Raw genomic sequence first — 20,378 nt, forward strand, 5'->3', positions numbered from 1 at the left:
GAAGTGAACCTCTAATTGTTTCCAAATGCTTACTTTTTGGGTTTGGATACAGCTCTAAGTCTTAGCTCAGTTAGGAATTTGCTAAGCTTGTCTTTTTCTACATATCCTTTCATTATGGCTAGATAGATCCATGGTAAAATTTGTTTTATGATTCCCCATTATGACAGTTAATCAGAAAAATATGGGTAAAAACTCCTGAGCTCAACACAATTTTAAAAGGCCAAAACTAGAGTTTCTCCAGCTTTTTTACATTTTTAGGACCTTTGAAATTATTATAGAGATTGACCTGGGTTAGAACCAATTGCATGTTATCGTTGTAATTGCAAGCACCTTTTTTCCCTACCAGTTTCATGACCTACGTAGCTCCTACAGCTGAAATGATTACATTATTTTAAAATCACTACTGAAGAAAAAGGGTGTGATATATCTATGTGCTTTGGTGATGTGTTTTCTGCTATTGAATGTAAACATTTTACTTGAATTCAACCTAAGAGGGCAGCCATTCCAAATTTTATAGACTGGCCAGATCAGTAAAGATCACAATTGACCCTTTAAAAACAATGCAACATTTGTTTCTGTATATGAGTAATGGTGTCTTATATTTAGTTATTTTTAAAGTAAATATTTGCTTCTGACATTAATTGTACTAAAATGTTTATTTATCTACATTATGATAGGTTAGATAAGAAAAATAGGGTTGTAGGTGAGTCCTTGGAGAGGTGAGGTCTGAAGTAGGTTAAGGGCTCAGTTGCATTTGCCAGAGGCGTGTTTTGGTACTTCATTCAATCACCTAAAACAAAAGGGTACATCTGTAAAATGAACCAGTCAAGCATCATTAAGACAAGCAGACTTGTCTGAGATTTTAGGGTGAGTCCAGGTGACCTACCCTCTCCTGGTCTCCAGATGCCATATGTAACATGTATTTGCATATTTCTAATGTATTTATGTATAACTGTTTAAAATAAGTGAGGGTATTGAAAGCTTTATCAGCACTGTGATTCTTTACTTGAATATTTAAGATGAGTGATCTCTAAATCCACTTTTAATTCTAATGAGATGTTAATCATGATCATGTAACATCTTTCCCAGTTTTATAATCTCTAAATTAAGGTACTCCTTGAAAATGAATTTTGTAGAAAAAGTGAAGTACTAGATTCTTTTTTACAAAGGTGATGGCAGAGAATAGAAGATATTGGGAGGCAACACTCAGTATATACACATGAAAATCTGAACAAAGATTTAATCTATAGATGTTTGTTCTGGGTGTCTTATGAAGAGATTGTAGGACTGTTAAGGGAACATACTTAATGTTTTAAGGCTAATCTCTTCAAGGAATACTGTAGATTGAACTTACTGTCTCTTATTTTATTTTAGCTTCTTAGGGGGAAAATTAAGACTAAACCCAAGTATTCTAAAATAATAACTTTTAAAAATTGCTTGAAAAGGTGTTTTACACTTACTGCTTAAATAACGTCACTGCCCATTCTATTCTGTTTCACCTGTTGTTGAACACATGTCCTCTGTTCCTTTTTTTCTCCCCTTTTACTTTAAGTTCATATGTGCTTTCTTCTAAATGGTGTGTCCTGGAACTGGGGCTTTATATAGCTCAGTGTGAAGCACTTGCCTAACACATGTATGAGGCACTGGGTTCAATCCTCAGCACCACATAAAATAATAAGTAAATAAAATAAAGGTATTATGTCCATCTACAACTAAAAAATAAATGGTGGGCCCTAAATCAGTGCTTGTTGCCTGATTTCCATTGCCCTCTCTATAGGCTTTTTTTTTTCCTTTAAGTTATGAAGCCCTTTAAGTGTTACATATCTTTTTATCTCCTTTGTCAAGCACATTCTTGGCACATAATAGACATATAATAAATGTTTGTGGGCTTGGACTTTTCAAAAGTCTACTTGAAATCAAAAGACCTGGTCTCCTATTCTAACTCTCCTGCTCTCTAGCTATGTCCTTAGGTGAGTTTCTTTGGTGCTTGAGGCCTCATACTCATGACTCTCATTCCAGAACAACTTGGTCCTAGTGTATGAGAACTGGCTCCAAAGTGCCCTAAGACTGAACCGTGGCATATAGATACAGGACTGTTCAGAGTACTGTTAATTGGGGAACTTATTGACAGAAGCATGATCCTGGGCAGCAGCAAGACCAATTGGATCCCTGCAATTTGGGTCAGAAAGGGTGAGTTTATAGGTTAGGACAAAAGGGACTATCCTGACTGGAATGTACTTAGTTTGTCTTAAGATAATATTGAAGAATCAGACAAGTTCCTGGAGCAAGGGTCCAATTGTGAAGCCCCATGTATGATTCTGATGTCTTTATGGTTTTCTGGGAAAAAACAGCAGGGATTACTCAAGGGCAGTCATGGTGGTTATGACTCAAGATGGCTACAGTCATGTCAAGCTGTAGCCATACAACTCTGGGGTAAGATCCCATTTGGCTGTAGAAAACTTGATGCCAAACATAGTGGATGCTTCATAATTGTTTGCAGTGTACTGATTACTTAATAAAATTCATTTCAGGATTACCTAATTAGTGATGGAGTAAATTGCTTTATCAAGTATATTGTATGTCTCATTGGTGATACTGCCTTTTTTTTTCTTAGACTATAAAAACTATTTATATATATATTTTATTTCAAAATATGTTCTCTCCCCATATATTTTATAGTTTGAGCACTTTTACCATTGAATGAGAAATTACTAAAATAAAAGAAAGGGCCTACACTTTTTAAAAATTTTATTTAATCTACTCCCTTGTTTTCTAGATGAGAAGGCTGATGGGCGTATGTTTTTTGCCCAAAGCTGGGTACTGGCAGAATTAAAATCAAGTGCATGATTTTCATTTGAATTTGACATCTCCTTCAGGTATCTAGACAGTACTGGTAATTCCTTAGGGTGTGATTGGAGAAGAAATTATCAAAATACCTAAATTTGGAGGCACATAGTAGAAAACATTTTTTTTTTGTCATTTTCAAACAATAAGTCAAGAAAAATCATTTTTATGTCTCATTTTCTGAGAAGTACAGTAAGGAAAGAAGTAAAACATAAACATTTTAAGTTCAGTATTATAAACATTTTAAGTTCAGACTTTTCTTTTTCCCCAGAAATGAGGTTGGAGAGAAGGAGGAAACAAATATCATAAAGGGTAAATTGTGCCTCATTATTCTACCAGCATGTTTTCTTCACCTTTTTTATAAACCCAAGGAACATTCACCTACTTAATAAATAATACAGTAGGTAGAAACAGATACCACACTTCAATTTAAATGAACAAATAACCAGCATTTCTCACTGTCAAAATCCTTAACTCCTATCTGCAGTTGTTTCCCACTTATTTTTTTTTTTAACTCTAGCCTTCTCCAACCTGGCTTCCAGTCATCTGAAATTATACAATGGAAGACTTCAAATTGTATTTTTATTGTCTAATCTAACTGCCTTTTTCAGTTTATGTTATTTCTTCCTTCATTGTGGCATGTGCTGCTAGAAATGCCTTTCCTTTTCTTTTTCTCTGAATACTTTACTCATTGTGCCGTTATTGTCTTCATTAGTGTTTTTTCCTAACTGCTGATAATTCCATGCTCTGAAAGATTTAGTGTTGATTCCTGGCCTTAAGTATACTTTTTAAATTTATGAATTAATTATGTTTAATGTAATCAGCTATAAATTCTGCTCCATACACATTTATACACAAAACACTGAGATGCTGGGCACAGAAACATAAGAGACACACTCCATACCTTAGAGCACTTTTCTGTGTAGGAAACAACCTGATAATTATATAATGTAATAAATCCATAGGTATCATAAGTTTCTTTGTAGGATCACAAAAAAGGCATTCCATATGGTCTGGAAGACAGTTAGGATCAAGAAATATACCCTGCAAGGGTTGACACTTGAGATTTTTAAAAAATAATAGAAATCAGACTGAAGGGCAATTTAAGAATATTCTAGGCGGAGAATACAACATTAGCCTAAGCATGAAAGTAGGAAACATCATTAGGTAAAGTATAAATATGTTTATATTAGAGAGCTTATAAAGAATTGACAGAAGGTGAAGATAGGGAGGTCAGATGAAAAGTATACCATGTTAATTAGGGCAAGGAAACTCCTAACTCATTTTTAAGTGGGAAAGATACTTTTTTTTATAGAGATTAATCTAACAGCTGTATAAGGAGTGGCCATTTTAGTTATCTGTGAATACATAATAAGTTATACAAAATCTAGTAGCTAAATTAATACACATAATCATTTTATAGTTTCTGAGGTTCAAGGACCTCTTAGTATGGCTAACTGGGCTCTCTGCTTCAGGGTTTCACACAAAGCAGCAATCAAGTTGTCAGCCAGGACTGCACTTATTCTGAGGTTCATTTGAGGGAGAATTCCAGCTTCACTCCAGTGTTTGCTGATAGTATTCTACTCTTTTGGAGCTGTTGAACTGAGCATCTAGTCCACTCAGAGGTATCCTTCAGTTTCTTGTGTCATGGTCCTCTGTAGGACTGATCACAACATTGCAGCTATGAGGGAGCAAGTGGGAGCAAAAAAGGAGGGTAAGTAAGATGGAAGTCTGAGTTTTTTTGAACCTAATCTTGGAAGTGACATCACTTTTGTCATACTCTATTCATTGGTGTGACTAGTAATACAATAGTAATAGCAAGTCATTAGGTCCCCACTCTACCCTGTACACACATTCGAGGGGAGAGGATTACACAAGAATATGAATACTGGCGAGGCAGGGGTCATTGGGAACCATCTTTGAATCTACCTACCAAGTAGACTTGAGGATATAGTTTTAGAGGCCAAAAAAACTTAGGAGGCTATTGTAATAATTGAAGTGAAAAATGTGAAGATTATTGTAGCACTGTATAGTAGAATGAAATTAAGACATATTTAGGTTGTGAAGTCGTGAGAGGTTAGTGATTTAGAGGATGGAGTTGTAATAATGGGAGAAGGAATTAAGGGTAACTTCTAATTATTCTTGGCTCTTAAATCACTAGTGACCAAATAATGTTACCCTAAATGTGACTGAAACTCCTGTCCACATGGAGTTTTTTTATTTTATTACTGCTGTTCTCCACACTTTTAGTAACTTGGGTTTGTCCTTAACATGGTTCTCATTGTGTCTTTCACTATATCCAGATAGACACCAGTTATTTCTCTATTCAATTCTTTTGTTCGACTCTTCCTATTGTTATCCAGGTAATTATCGCTGTACTTAATGTGTGGGAAAGACTCCTAATTCAATTCCTGTGACTTTGCCTTTCATTACTCCATATCTAAAATACCTATATCTGTATTTTACATTCTTTCAACCAACCAATTATATTGAGCAGCATTGTATGAGGCTACCTTGGGAATATCTTAGTGCACAAGATAAGCATTATTTCTGTTATCTTTTGGTCTTCATTAGCACCTTCTCTTTCTTCCCCTTCTGTCAAATACTACTAAACCTTGGTGGATCCTGTCTCAAAATGAAAAAATAAAAAGGGGCTGGGGATGTAGCTCAGTGGGAAGTGAAATCCTCAGTACCAAAAAGGAAGACAGAAAATACTAATCCTTAAGGTAGACTTTAACTTCTGCTTTTCTATGCGACCTTCCTTGAAAAGTGTATGTTCTTATGATTTTCTTCTTCTCTAGCTATTTTCCAGAGTTTTTCTTTTAACATTTTGAGATTCCATATTTAAAATGAGCACTTATCTAAGCTATTTACATAAGCTTCATTACCCTTCAGTAATGACCTCTCAGTCTATTGCAAGTAGTAGAATGTTAACACCTTGACTCACTGGAATCTCACCTGGAGAGAGCTTTATAAACAGATAGATGCCTGGACCTTCCCTTAAAAAAATTCTGGTTCAGTATGTCAGAAATGAAAATAAAACAAGACTGAAGTAAATTTGATATCTAGCTAGGTTAGAATGTTGTCACATTAGAGCTATCCTCTAATGCAACTACTAGTGTTTGTGTACATTTAATCTCCAAATAGCCTGAAGCAGTAGTTTCAATGCTGATTAAAGACCAACATTAACACATACAGACTTGTGGGTCCCATCCCTAGACACACCAAGTTACTATACATCTGTGGGTATAGCCAGTCTTTTTTAAAAAATATGACCAAGAAATTACCAGGCTTGAGGTATATGGGACAAATGGATTGATAGATTAATTTTTAAATATTTTAATCAATATTGTTCAGATAAATGGATATAAATATTTGGTAAATATTAATAGGACCAGTAAGTCTAATAGACTGATTATCTTAGAAAGTTGAATTCATGCTGTATTTAGATGATTCAATTTTAGTCAGTTTTTATTTAAAGTTTAGTCTTATACAATGATATATTTTCTGAAGTTCTTTTAGATAGATAATACTCACTGATCACATGAAAATTTGGAACAATGGTGGTATATCTTTTTCCTGATATTATTCTGGTAAATCTGATTCTGTTCCATTATAGGAAAGTATGTTGTCGTCTTGCAGAATGGTGTGTCAGAATGTACCTTTAATAAATGTGTTGTCTTTCCTTTTTTTAGTGTTATTCCTCTTTAAAAGAGTCTGTTGGGATATTAATGCAGAGAACTCCTCCCCTGTTGGAAAATACTTTGCCTCAGTGCTATCAAAGGGTAGTTTCAAAGTTTCCAGACCCTTGGATTTTATGTTGTTTCCAAACTGTTAGGGTTTTCAACTTTCATAAATATGGGTAGCATGTGTGTATAATTTAGTATTTCTCCCAAGATTGAATGCTGACCATGAATACCATTTACACAAACCAGAATAAAATCATTGGAAAACATTGAACTTTACTAAAGAAAATGTGGTAGAAATTGTCCTCATCTAGAAACTGAGCAGTTCTTCCAAAATATAGAATATGAATATCGGATCAAATAAGCATTTATTTAGCATTTTTTAAGCTTCTACTCAATATCATAATCTCTTCTAAAATAGTGGGGATTTTGTAGTAAAAAAGACAGACAGTGCCTCTTTTCTCATGAAGCCTACATGAGAACTAGTGGGGAAACACAGACACTAAATAAGTTGGTGAGTAAGAAAATACCAGCAATAATTGCTATAGAAGAAATAAAATGAGGTGCTATGATAGACATGGATGGCTATATTAGATTCAGTGAGAAAATCACTGAAACCTAGATGATAAGAAGGAACCAGCCATATCAAAATCCTGGAGAAGAATGGTCCAGGCAAGGAAACACTAGTGCAAAAGTTCTATGACTGGGACGGATTTAGTGTATTTAACAAATACACTTGTTGTTGAATCATAACAATTAAGGACAAGTGGCTCGGAAGGTTGGAGAGAATGTAGGGGTTGGATTTTACAGGGTTTTGGTCATACTGAGGCTTAGACTTTTCTGCAGTGGGAAGTACTGGAAAGGTTTTAAGCCAGTGGGAGTATCATAACCCTTATGTTTTTAAAAGATTATTTTCTCCATATGAAGAACAAATTCTAGAGAGAATGGAGGCAAAGACAACCAACCAGTCTATTATCTATTGTCATATAAGTGGGGGAAAATGGTGGCTTATTCTACAGTCATAGCAGCAAAGATGGAAATAAATATGCATTCATAATATATTTTTGGAGGTGGATTATACTAGCAAAGTATTGACTTACAGTGTGGTAGATGGTAATGCTCCTTATTGAAATTTGAGACTGGATTAATACATATTTGAGGATGGATATATTGGGGATGGTACCAAAGTCTAAGCATGAAATTCATTAACTACATTATACCTTAACACATAGCCTGGTGGTAATTGTATATATTTTTAATGCACTTGTGTGTTTTTACTCTCACCCTTTACATTTTACATTTTGGATTAGGGATGCTCAGCCTAAAATGTAGATGAATGAATGGATGGATGATGCTGTGTAATGTCATGTGCCCCCCCCCCAAAAGAAAAGCTTACTAAGCAGATGACATTTGTTTAAAGACCTAAATAAAGTAGAAATCTGAGAATACTCCAAGCAGAGGCAAGCAAGTAACCTGAGACAGAAATATGCCTGGCTTTTTAAAGAATGGTGAGGAGGCTGGGGCAACTGATGAAAGAGACAGAGAAGAGGTGGTAGTGAGGTGAATAACATAACAGGGCGACCAATTGTAAGAATATAGGCTTAATGCAGAGGTAGAAGGGAAGCCATTGGAGAATTTTGAACAGAGGAGTGGTAGCATTTGACCTGTAAACCAATGGACTCTCACTTGAGCTACTATTTTGAGATTAGATAGGAAAGGTGCAAGGCTAGAAGTAGAGAAACTAGTTAAGAAGCTATTACAATTATCTAGATTGGAGATAAATAGGGACATTTGGATTAGGCTGATTGCAGTGGAGGTCTCACTGAGAATTGTTTGGATTCTACTTGGTTGTAATATTTTGTATATTTATATATTGATATATTCTATATTATTCATAGGATTCCTGTTTGTAGATTTTTAAGTTTTTTTTGTGTGTGTTTGTAGTTATTTACCTTTTTCATGTTGTATTTATTTAATTCTCTTATCTTTTACCTTTATCAGAAGTTTGCATTGGTGTGGTTCTGACCTAAGGCTGTGGAAACCTAGGGAGCTATTGGATACATCTCTCACATAGATGTCTCCTTCCCCTCTTTTAGGGTGTCGTATTATTTGGGGAAGGGTACATGTTGGCATTTGTTCTGTGAGACCCAGAGAGACAAATGTCCTGTAGTCTCTTGGACAGTCACATACTCTGAAGAATTGTCCTGTTTAACATATGTCCCATTAAGAAATATTTCTCTAGTTTATTAATCTTTCAAAGAATTAATTTCTATATTATGAATTTTATCATGTTCTAAAATCTCTATATTATATCATGATTTCTGTCCTATATTTTCTCCTTTCTCATTTATTTGGATTTTGTTCTTTCTCTAGCTTCTTGGCCCCACTTGTATTTATATATGTTTTCTGATCAGTATATTTGAAACTGTGACTTTCTCTCTAGGTATTCTCAATTGTGCCTGACAAGTTTTGATATGTGTTCATTCTGTTCCTGAAACTCCTGTTATGGTATCATCTGGTACATAATGAGTAGTCCATAGGTATTAGTCAATTCAAATACCCTCCTCCTCTTTTTTCAACTAGAGTATAGAATCTATGTTTATTGATAGGCTGCATAACAACTTTAGTGGAGAGTGCACATAATTTGATTTTGATGCTAATATCTGCCCTTTGTATTTTAGGTGCAGCAGTTGCAAGGAGTTTATAGTTTACAAGAACAGCACTTCTGGACTTTATGTTCTGATGTTTACATTGGGACCTTGAAATTAATAGTAGCACCTGATGCTGATGCCAGATGGATTTTAAGCCAAACACATAATATTTTCACTCAGGTAAGACTGTGTTACTAACAATTTGTAAGGCTCTTAAAATTTATTATGTGTTCCAGTTTATAAATATTTATTATTTAGCATATTAAATATAGTCTACTAAACTATAAGGGATGCATAAAACTACATTTTTCCTCCAATCAGAGTCAAATTTGGGATATCTTCATTTTAGTTACTACTCTTAAGGAAGATAGTTTCAATTTACTCATTGTTGTATTGATTTGATTTTCTTAAAAACTAGTGGATTCTCACCAGGCACAGTGGCACATGCCTGTAATCTCAGTAGCTCAGAAGGCTGAGGCAGGAGGATCTCTGTTTCAAAGCCAACCTCAGCAAAAGCATGGTGCTAAGCAACTCAGTGAGACCCTGCCTATAAATAAAATACAAAATAGGGCTGGGAGGGCTGGGGATGTAGCCCAGTTGGTAGAATGCTTGACTTGCAAGCACAAGGCCCTGGGTTCAATCCCTAGCACCACAAAAAAAAAAAAAAAAAAAAAAAATAGGGCTGAGAATGCAGCTCAGTGGTCAAGTGCCCCTGAGTTCAGTGCCCGATACCCTCCCCCACAAAATGTGGATTCTCCTTTACTGCACACACCTTCTTCTCCATATTAGATGTTATTTGAAACCAACAATTCTAAAAGAGCACTTGGGAATAATAATAATAATATTTTGTTAGTGACTTTAACCAAAATCTACAACTTTTTTTTTTTTTCGTACTAGGGATTGAACTAAGGGGTGCTTTATCACTGAGCTACATCCCCAGTTCTCTTTATTTTTTATTTTGAACATGGTCTCTTACTTAGGGCCTTGCTAATTACTGAGACTGGCCTCAAACTTGCAGTCCTCCTGCCTCAGTCTCCCAAGTTGCTGGGAGAACAGGTGTGCACCACCATGTACCCTGCCTGTTAGCCTTTTTGCATGACAGTTACCTTCTGTGTAATTTAATAGTTTAATATGACATTGGGTTTTTCTTTATATAGGTTGAATGTCCATTATGCAAAATTCTTGGGAGCAAAAGTGTTTCAGATCAGAGTTTTTTGAATTTTGGAATGTTTGCACAGACTACCAGTGAGCATCCCTAATCTGAAATCTAAAATCCACAGTGCTCCAAATCTGAAAATTATTGAGTATCACATTGGTTCAGATAAGAATATAGGCTATATAAATAGTTCACATAAATTGTATAGGTGTTAGATTTTTGTGTTATGATAATGGTATTGTGGTTCCAGAAGAATGTTAGGAGATAGTGTGCAAAGGATTTAATGGTAAAGTAGCAGGATGTCTTAATTTTCAAATATTTCAGCAAAATTAAAAAGATTACAAATAAATACACATGTAGAGAGATAAAACAAATGTGGCCAAATTTTAACTTCTGGTGAATATAGGTAGCGAGTGCCTATTTTACTATTGTTTTGACTTAAAATTTTTTCAAAAGAAATGCTTGAAAAATGCCAACTATTGTAGCTCCTTATTACCACCAAGATAAAGCCCAAAATTTATTAGCATGGTCCAATTCACTTCAGTTCTCTGTCTTGCTTTTCACTGCCATGTAATTTATACTCTAAACCCATCAGACTGTTGCTTTTATATGGACAAAAACCCTACTCTAAGGTAACTGTCAATTGTGCTACTTTCTCTTAGAAAGGAGCCTTAAAGATCCCTCTAAGCTAAATTACTTAATCCTATGATTTATATATCACATTGTACATCTCTGTCTCTATCTCATGCACATATCTTTAGATAGAAGCAATACAACATAATGTACAGTTTAAATTCAGGATACTAGCATAAATTAAGCAGTCTTTCCTCTCATAAAAAGACATATGGTTTAGGTTCCTTTAGGAATGAATTAATGACATAATCTTATATGTAATTAGGATTTACACTAATCCTAATCTAGGGTCTCTTAACCTCTAAGCAACATCCCCACCTTTTTATATTTTATTTGAGACAGGATCTTACTAAGTTACTTAGGGCCTAAGTTGCTGAGGATGGCTTTGAACTTTCAATCCTCTGGCATCAGCCTCCCAAGCCGCTGGGATTACACACGTGTGTCACTGCATCTGGCTCTAGGACTCTTTCTTAACAGATACTTTATATATGTCTGTATCATTATAACTTTCATAATGAAGTATGCAAGACTTTCATGGTATGTCTCAATCTTTCTCCTACCTCTTTCATGTTTCAGGGTCAAAAGGAGAATAAGGCAAGCAATAGTCTATCTGTTCACTGCCTTTTCCAGATCATTTTGCTCTCCTTTATCCTGAATTTTCTCCTGGTTATTCTGTGCCCTCTGTAGTGTGAGATTCTATTGATCTACAGGACACCCTGTATTCTTCTAAGTCATTGGCTCTGAGTCACAATTTTCAAAGGATTGCAATTTCTAGGTTGAGAAATGTGCAAGCAGAAGTTGTTATTGAAGTAGGTATAGGAGGTGGTGGTTCTGGTAATGTTAGAAATCGTAGTGAAGCTGAAAGTTTATTCAGCTGCTTCTTTGGCTTTGGAAACTGCATTTGGGCTTTGATTATTTTAAACCCTGAAACATACTTAAGCCTTTTTATCAACCTAAAGTTATGACAGTTTTATCTCATTCCTTGCAGAGACCAGGATTTCTTTTTGAGGCTCACAGTAAAGATAGTTCAACACGTTTTCCACAGGGGGGCAAGGGAAGTCACCCCACTAATGAATTTAATTTGTACATTTGATACATGTAATGATTTTAAAGTTATCTTACCATCATCTTTTTAGTTCTCACATATACAAAACCAAAATACTTTTATTAATTTAGTTTTCTTTTCAGCTTGTACCTTAGTCATGCATGTCTTTATGTAATGGATGTACTTATTTATTATTCTAGGGCTTGCCATAGCATTTTGCTTCATTTCATGGAATTTAGTTTTTTAAAAATAATTTTTACATTACTTCTGTTACTTTTACTTATCAAAAATAAGACCATGATTACTCAGTGTTTTGAGAAAAAAGGTCACACTAATGCTTTAGGTATATTTCTCATAGCAGGATTTAAAATACTAGCAGTTTTAGTTCCAAAAGATAAAAAAAAAAAAAAATAAGGATTTTTTCCCCTATAATGTTATACTTCATGTTTATTAAATTTGTAGATATCTTCCTTATAACTGATCTTAAATCAGAATTGAAGTACTAATTTTTGGTAGAAAACATTCTTGCTAAAACTTACATAAGGATAACTTTAAACTGAAAAGGCCAACATCAAAAGTTTGAGAATCATAACTTGCTATTTTGTTCATAAAACTATAGCTTTGTGCCAGCTGTGGCAGCACATGCCTGTAATCCCAGTTACTTGGGAGTCTAAGGCAGGAGGATTTCGAATTTGAGATCTTCCCAGGCAACTAAGTGAGATCTAGTCTCAGAATAAAAGGGCTTGGAGGTGTGTAGCTCAGTGCTGGATTACTTACTCCCTAGTACTGCAAGGAAAGACAAAAACAAACTAAGACTAGCTTTATGACTACTTTAGAACTGTGTATTAGGCATCAATCTTTTGAATCTCATTATCTGTCAATCTTTAATTGCTAAAGAAGGTGGTTTGCATGAATAAAGAGTAATACAAATGAACTGCTGGAAGTTACTTTAGTACTTAGATTCTTTTGAAATTATTACTTAAATTATAATCCAGTTTTTATATTATTGAGGAAGGCAATTTAAATGCCAGTATCATCTATTACTTTTTAATGACATACTTCACAATTATAACTATAATCCTAAAATTATAAATATACTTTTGTCTTGTTAGAAATAGGTTGTTTGAAGACGACTTATTAAAGAGAAATGTTAAACATCTTTGAAGAAAAATGTAGAACATGTTTGAGGTTCACTATCCACCTTAGTTCACAAAGCACAGCAGTTAAGCCTAATACATAATATTTACTCTCCGAAAGAACTTCTACCTCATCTCTTCCATCTTTTCTGCTCATCTGCCTTTCTCTGTTAAGCCTATTAAGTCATAAGCCCACAGCTTCCTGCTTTAGCTTTTTGTGTTATTTTCTCTGGTCTCAAAATAGAAATTAACACTGATACCCAGGAAGGAATCAAAAAGCCTCCTCACAAACCCCAAATGGGGGTTCTCTAAGTTTCAGAAACTCTCCACCTCCATCACTCTCCTATGTTCATAATCCCTTCCTGCCTGACCCTATTCTGTTTCTTGAAAGAAGCACCTGGAGTGGGTGAAGCTATCTACCCTTTTCCAGGCAGATTGCTCTTTTTCCACCCACTCCATTCCCTAAGGAGCTTTATACTCTTTTGTAAGTACTGATTTTGATGACTTGCTCTGCAAACTGCTCCTTATCCATCTTTTCCTTACCTTTCTTCATCATCCTCAGAAGGTGGGAGTGAATGAATATGAGTCCAAATATATTGCTAGGTTTTTTTTTTTTTAATTTATTTTTATTGTAAACAAATGGGATACATGTTGTTTCTGTTTGTACATGGAGTAACAGCATACCATTTGCATATTCATATATTTACATAGAGTAATGATGTTTGATTCATTGTTATTTATTTCTTCCCCCCCACCCCTCCCACCTCTCCTTTCCCTCTATACAGTCCCTCCTTCCTCCATTCTTGTCCCCCTCCAACCCCCCATTAAGTGTCATCATCCGCTTATCAGTGAGATCATTCCTCTTTTTGGATTTTTGAGATTGGCTTATCTCACTTAACATGATGTTCTCCAATTTCATCCATTTGCCTGCAAATGCCATAATTTTATTATTCTTTATAGCTGAGTAATATTCCATTGTATATATATACCACAGTTTCTTTATCCATTCATCAATTGAAGGGCATCTAGGTTGGTTCCATAGTCTGGCTATTGTGAATTGAGCCGCTATGAACATTGATGTGGCTATATCTCTGTAGTGTGCTGATTTTAAGTCCTTTGGGTATAGGCCAAGGAGTGGGATAGCTGGGTCAAATGGTAGGTCCATTCCAAGTTTTCTAAGGAATCTCCACACTGCTTTCCAGAGTGGCTACACTAATTTGCAGTCCCACCAGCAATGTATGAGTGTACCTTTTTCCCTACATCCTCTCCAACACCTATTGTTGCTTGTATTCTTGATAATGGCCATTCTAATTGGGGTGAGATGGAATCTTAGTGTAGTTTTGATTTGCATTTCTCTTATTACTAAAGATGTTGAACATTTTTTCATAAATCTGTTGATTGCTTGTACATCTTCTTCTGTGAAGTGTCTGCTCATTTCCTTAGCCCATTTGTTGATTGGGTTATTTGTATTCTTGGTGTAGAGTTTTTTGAGTTCTTTATAGATTCTGGAAATTAGTGCTCTATCTGAAGTATGAGTGGCAAAGATATTCTCCCACTCTGTAGGCTCTCTCTTCGCATTGCTGATAGTTTCCTTTGCTGAGAGAAAGCTATTTAGTTTGAATCTATCCCAGTTATTGATTCTTGCTTTTATTTCTTGTGCTATGGGAGTCCTGTTAAGGAAGTCTGATACTAAGCCAAAAAGGTGAAGATTTGGACCTACTTTTTCTTCTATAAGATGCAGGGTCTCTGGTCTGATTTCAAGGTCCTTGATCCATTGTGAGTTGAGTTTTGTGCAGGGTGAGAAATAGGGGTTTAGTTTCATTCTGTTGCATATGGATTTCCAGTTTTCCCAGCACCATTTGTTGAAGAGGCTATCTTTTCTCCATTGCATATTTTTGGCCCCTTTGTCTAGTATTAGAAAATTGTATTTATTTGGGTTTGTGTCCGTGTCCTCTATTCTGTACCATTGATCTACCTGTCTATTTTGGTGCTAATACCATGCTGTTTTTGTTACTGTTGCTTTGTGGTATAGTTGAAGTTCTGGTATTGCAATTCCCCCTGTTTCATTCTTCCTGCTAAGGATTGCTTTAGCTATTCTGGGTTTCTTATTCTTCCAGATGAATTTCATGATTGCTTGCTCTATTTCTGTGAGGTACGTCATTGGGATTTTAATTGGAATTGCCTTGAATCTGTATAGCACTTTTGGTAGTATGGCCATGTTGACAATATTAATTCTGCCTATCCAAGAACATGGGAGATCTTTCCATCTTCTAAGGTCTTCCTTAATTTCTTTCTTCAATGTTTTGTAGTTTTCATTGTAGAGATCTTTTACCTCTTTGGTTAGATTGATACCCAAGTATTTTATTTTTTTTGAGACTATTGCAAATGGAGTTGTTTTCCTCATTTCCCTTTCAGCTGTTTCATCGCTTGTATATAAAAATGCTTTAGATTTATGCGTGTTGATTTTATAGCCTGCTATTTTCCTGAATTCATTGATGAGGTCTAGAAGTTTTCTGGAGGAGGTTTTTGGATCCTCTAAATATAGAATCATGTCATCCACAATAGAGACAGCTTAAGTTCCTCTTTTCCTATTCGTATCCCTTTAATTTCTTTAGTCTGCCTAATTGCTCTGGCTAGAGTTTCAAGGACAATGTTGAATAGAAGTGGTGAAAGAGGACATCCCTGTCTTGTTCCCATTTTTAAAGGGAATGGTTTCAGTTTTTCTCCATTAAGAATGATGTTGGCCATGGGCTTAGCATAAATAGCCTTTACAATGTTCAGGTATGTTCCTACTATCCCTATTTTTTCTAGTGTTTTGAGCATGAAGGGGTGTTGTATATTGTCAAATGCTTTTTCTGCGTCAATTGAAATAACCATATGATTCTTATCCTTAAGTCTATTGATATGATGGATTACGTTTATTGATTTACGAATGTTGAACCATCCTTGCATTCCAGGAATGAACCCCACTTGATCATGGTGCACAATTTTCTTAATATGTTTTTGGATACGGTTTGCCAATATTTTGTTAAGGATCTTTGCACGTATATTCATCAAGGATATTGGTCTAAAAATTTCTTTCCTTGCTGGGTTTGTTTTTAATTAACCCATATAGTATAAATATCCACCAGTAGGTTGACATCAGTGGACATAATAGCAGCATGGGCAACTAACATTTATTGAGTCTACCAGGTGCAATGCACTGTGATAGGTACCTAATATATTAATTGAGCCTCAAAACAGTTTACAGAGAAAACCTACATTCACATTGTTTTTGACATGTAATTTAGTCATAGTCACTTACCATATCACCAACTGAAATGTTTTCCATGAAAGAGTAGTAGTTTTTCAAGACTTCATTTTCAAGGGACAAAGATTAATATTATATGTTTAATCAAAAAACTAAAGTAGAAAGTTTCAATGGCTTTTAATTGATAGAGAATACAAGTAAACCAATAATTTTCTGTAGTCTTTTTCTAACTTTTCTATTTCTCATTTGTTTTCCTTTCCATAACAATGAATATCTGTTGACGATATGCTAAGCTTGTGTTACCAGGTTAATATTTATTTTTTTATGAGTTTAGAAGTATTCAAGTAACTAGCTGTCTTTCTCATTTTAAAAAGTGTTGGCTGCAGTATGGTTTATTAGTCTCAATTTTGAAAATTGCTATCGTAATGAGTATTATTTGGTTTTCATATTTTTAAGGATGGCCCTCAGCCAGTCCTATGACACTTGAAATTATTCTAGTGGTAGACTATTTGGTGGACTCGAGCACTGTTTCATCTGCTGAAATGTCTGTCATGTCTTTGTAGTGCAAAGAAACTATCCAAAGACTCATTTGCATTCAGGGAGTAGGTGACTTCACCGTAAGATTCCTTGGCAATTCTGCTTTTCTGTCTACTTTGAAGGAAATTGAAAGAGGAAAATGGGAAGCTGGAGAATTTGAAGCTTTCCCTATTGGGACAGATGGATGAAATAAAGTGACTTTTTTTTTTTTTTTTTTTTCCCCCCCCCCCCATTTTGCTGTTAGACTCAGCTTTTGTGGAAAGCTGTAACCCCTCAGGGGACTGATATCAGCTTGAGTAATTAACTCATGATTATGCAAAGATAGTTTATCTAGCCTCTTTGTTTTTCCTCTTTTTTTTATTGCCTTGGGCTATTTCATTTCTTATTACCATCTTCACTGCATTAAGGCTAGGGGTAAAGAGAATGGTAGACACAATAAAAGGAGTCCAATTTATTTTGCAGGTTTTACTTTCATTAACAATTTTGTTTAAAAAAGAATAGCTATTAAGAATTTAGGTAGTGATTGTTTTCTGTTAAGATTAGGTATACAACAGTTTTGCAAAGTAGTTCCTAAATACAGTTATTTCAGGGGCCATCTGGATTGAGTAAATTAAATCATATTATCCGAATATCTTGAAATAGCTTTTATTGCATATAAAATTCTTTCTCTTAACATTCATGATCCTTATAACAGTTTCTGGTATGTAGCAAGACTTTTTAAGTACTTATTAACTATTGGATGAATATGTAACAGTTCTGTAAGATTAATATTGGCATTTATCTGTTAAATGAGAAATGATGAAGTTTGGTTTAATTTGTACTTAAAAATCTACAGACACTAAATTCTGTCTTTTGCCACAAGCCTCTTAACTAAGGAGAAGGTACTAGTAAATGTCTTCTCTCAAAGTTTGAATAACAGGGGTTTGACTTACATGGAAAGGCTTTTTTTTTTTTTTTTTTTTTTTTTTTTTTTTAATTAGGGCAAAAAAGTTAAAGTATGTTTTCTGTACTGGCAAGCTTCTAGTGTCTGTCCAGCTTTTTACTGCATTAGAGTAGGTTCTGACTCCTCAAGCATTTGGTTTCTGAGAGCCCTCCCATATGAATGTTGAGGGCTGGGGTGGGGGGAATCATGCTAGAAAGCAGTGTTTGAAGGATCCCAGAAATTACTGTAAGGTAGTGTTGTCTCCCCACTCTGGTTTTCTTTGTTGTTGCTCATTTGCTTTAAAAATTCTAGTTTACCTAAGGTACTGACAAGAAAGGAGAAACAAATAATAGTGTGTTTGTATACTAATAAAATGATCCAGTTGAGAGAGAAAAATTGATAATATAGAAGAGATAGGGGACAATTTAGAGAGCAAGATTCTTGAGTAGTAAGTACATATCCAAAATTAAAGAGAGGAGTTAGAGTGTAAAATAATCAAATAACTAGTAAATGGTTATACTTATTAAATGTATTTCTTGACCATTTACCATGGGAAGATTTAGACTGGGATGATTGAATTTTAATAGCTAACCCGTCAAGCATTATGGTGTTCTCCAACAGAAGTGTAGATGGGTAACCTCATTTTTCTGCTATCACTTGTGAATAGTAGCATGCTTTTGGTAATTGTTTTACAACTTATAAATGTAATATTTCTGATATAATTTTCTGGTGTTTTATGATAAAATACGAATAATTATTTCCCAGAGACAGGAAAGAAAAAGTTGTTTTTGTAAAAATTGACATTTTTCTATTACTTTTCTGAAATGTATAGTCTGTTATTTGCTTGATATTCTAACTTTTACTTTTCTTGATATTCTTTTATTTTTTTCAACTTTTCAGGCTGGAGTGAGACAGCTTTATGTACAGATTGACTTTGCAGCCATGTAGTAAATGAACAGAATGTTTTTCTTTTTTCTTTTTTGACCAAATTTTTCGGGTACTGTACAATCTGAAACATTGTACTAAGCTCTTTAAAATAGAGATATCATCACTACAACTCCCCAACACCATTCGTCGAAGACCAGGTAGAGTCCTCCATTTGGGGAGTTCACCGCTAAGGGATCACAGTTAAGAGGATATCTCCTGGACTTGTCATTTGTGCTCTTCCCTCCAAGCCATTCTGGTTTCTGAGGTTTCTGGTTTTGTTCTAGGGGGTTGATTTGTCCTTTTTTTTTTTTCCCCACTTCAGGGGGTGGGAGGGAATTTCGTGAATGCCCTTGCCCTGTCCCTCACTCATCCCAGCTGGTGAGAGATTCAGACTGTGGGCTTCCAGTGATTTGGAATGTCTTCACTGAAGCTGCTGGAAACCACTGCTTTTATTCCCACAAAACCAGTGTTATTTAAAAAGAAATGGAAATCTGTTTTATATGTAATGTCACAGTTGTTGACGTTCTTCAGTATAATCATATGTTTGTAAAATTGTTTGTACCTTGCAAACTTATGAACCAAACCATATTGGGTTTTCAAAGTGCCTTTGTATCAGAAAATGTATTTGCCAGCATAGAAATGTACCAACAAAGGTCATGTATGTGTTTTTTTAAATGGATATTCTATAATCTGTACAAAACATGACTCTTGCTTAGAATACTGATCATTTTTTTTGTGTGTACTTCCAGCATCGGTTTAGATACATGAAGTTTCTTTTTATTGTTTTATCTCATCAAAAAAATAAATAAAAGGTATTATTTTACTTTTTAAAACAAATTCAATAATCATATCAAATTACTTTGTGTATTGGATTTTCAAAACTTTGAAAATGTAACAAAATTGTTTTGACCTAAAACATTTGCTAAATTCCAAATTTCTGTAAAGGTTTGTGTTTGTGATAAATTTTCCAATAGCTCTCCTTCTCCCATTTTTATGAATTTTATTAATGTTTGGAAATGGCAGTGGAGACTGAAGGCAGAAATGGTTGTCATAGCATTAATGTGCATTTTCATTCAATGCCAAGTCATACAGTTTGTTTTCCTGTTTAAGCTTTGCACAAATATGATTGGTTCCAGGAATACTATACAGCATTTGATTGAGTTTGAATTATTTAAGGTACGGAGCAAATGTGGTGATGTAGAACTCTTTCTGACACAGGTACCTTAGAAGTACAAGATAAGTTGAATTTCTAGGTTCTTGTGTATTTGAAAAATAAAATTGCAATTTGAGACAAGTGCTTCAACACGCTACTTAAGTATTCTCTTTATGAAGAGATACTGATTTGGATAAACATTTTCCCATTGTACTTCCTTTTATCACAACATATATTCCCTTTTACTTTAGAACACTGAAATCATTGAGGGGGAATCTTGGCAGAGCAAAAATGCAGAGAAGAGTGTGTGTAGGTAACACCTTACACACACTCAACAAAGTCATTGTTGATTTTGCATAGGTTTTAGAGTATCCTTTCCCCTACTTCTGATTTACCATTTAAGAACTATTCTATATTAGAAAACCACCACCACTTTCT

The 20,378-nt window shown here is 34.7% G+C and overlaps 1 protein-coding gene across 1 annotated transcript in view; it reads left to right on the plus strand.

Annotated features, from left to right (window-relative positions):
* Nucleotides 1-19,511, plus strand: part of SLC30A7 (solute carrier family 30 member 7) — a 75,280-nt gene extending 55,769 nt beyond the window's left edge. The window contains 4 exon segments of the mRNA XM_079110829.1: nucleotides 6,540-6,547; nucleotides 6,550-6,629; nucleotides 9,212-9,361; nucleotides 18,761-19,511. Coding sequence (XP_078966955.1) covers nucleotides 6,540-6,547; nucleotides 6,550-6,629; nucleotides 9,212-9,361; nucleotides 18,761-18,808 — 286 coding nt within the window. The 3' untranslated portion in view covers nucleotides 18,809-19,511.
* The last annotated feature ends 867 nt before the right edge of the window (nucleotides 19,512-20,378 follow it).

This window comes from Sciurus vulgaris, assembly GCF_902686455.1.
Source record: "Sciurus vulgaris genome assembly, chromosome: 1".
Taxonomy (NCBI): domain Eukaryota; kingdom Metazoa; phylum Chordata; class Mammalia; order Rodentia; family Sciuridae; genus Sciurus; species Sciurus vulgaris.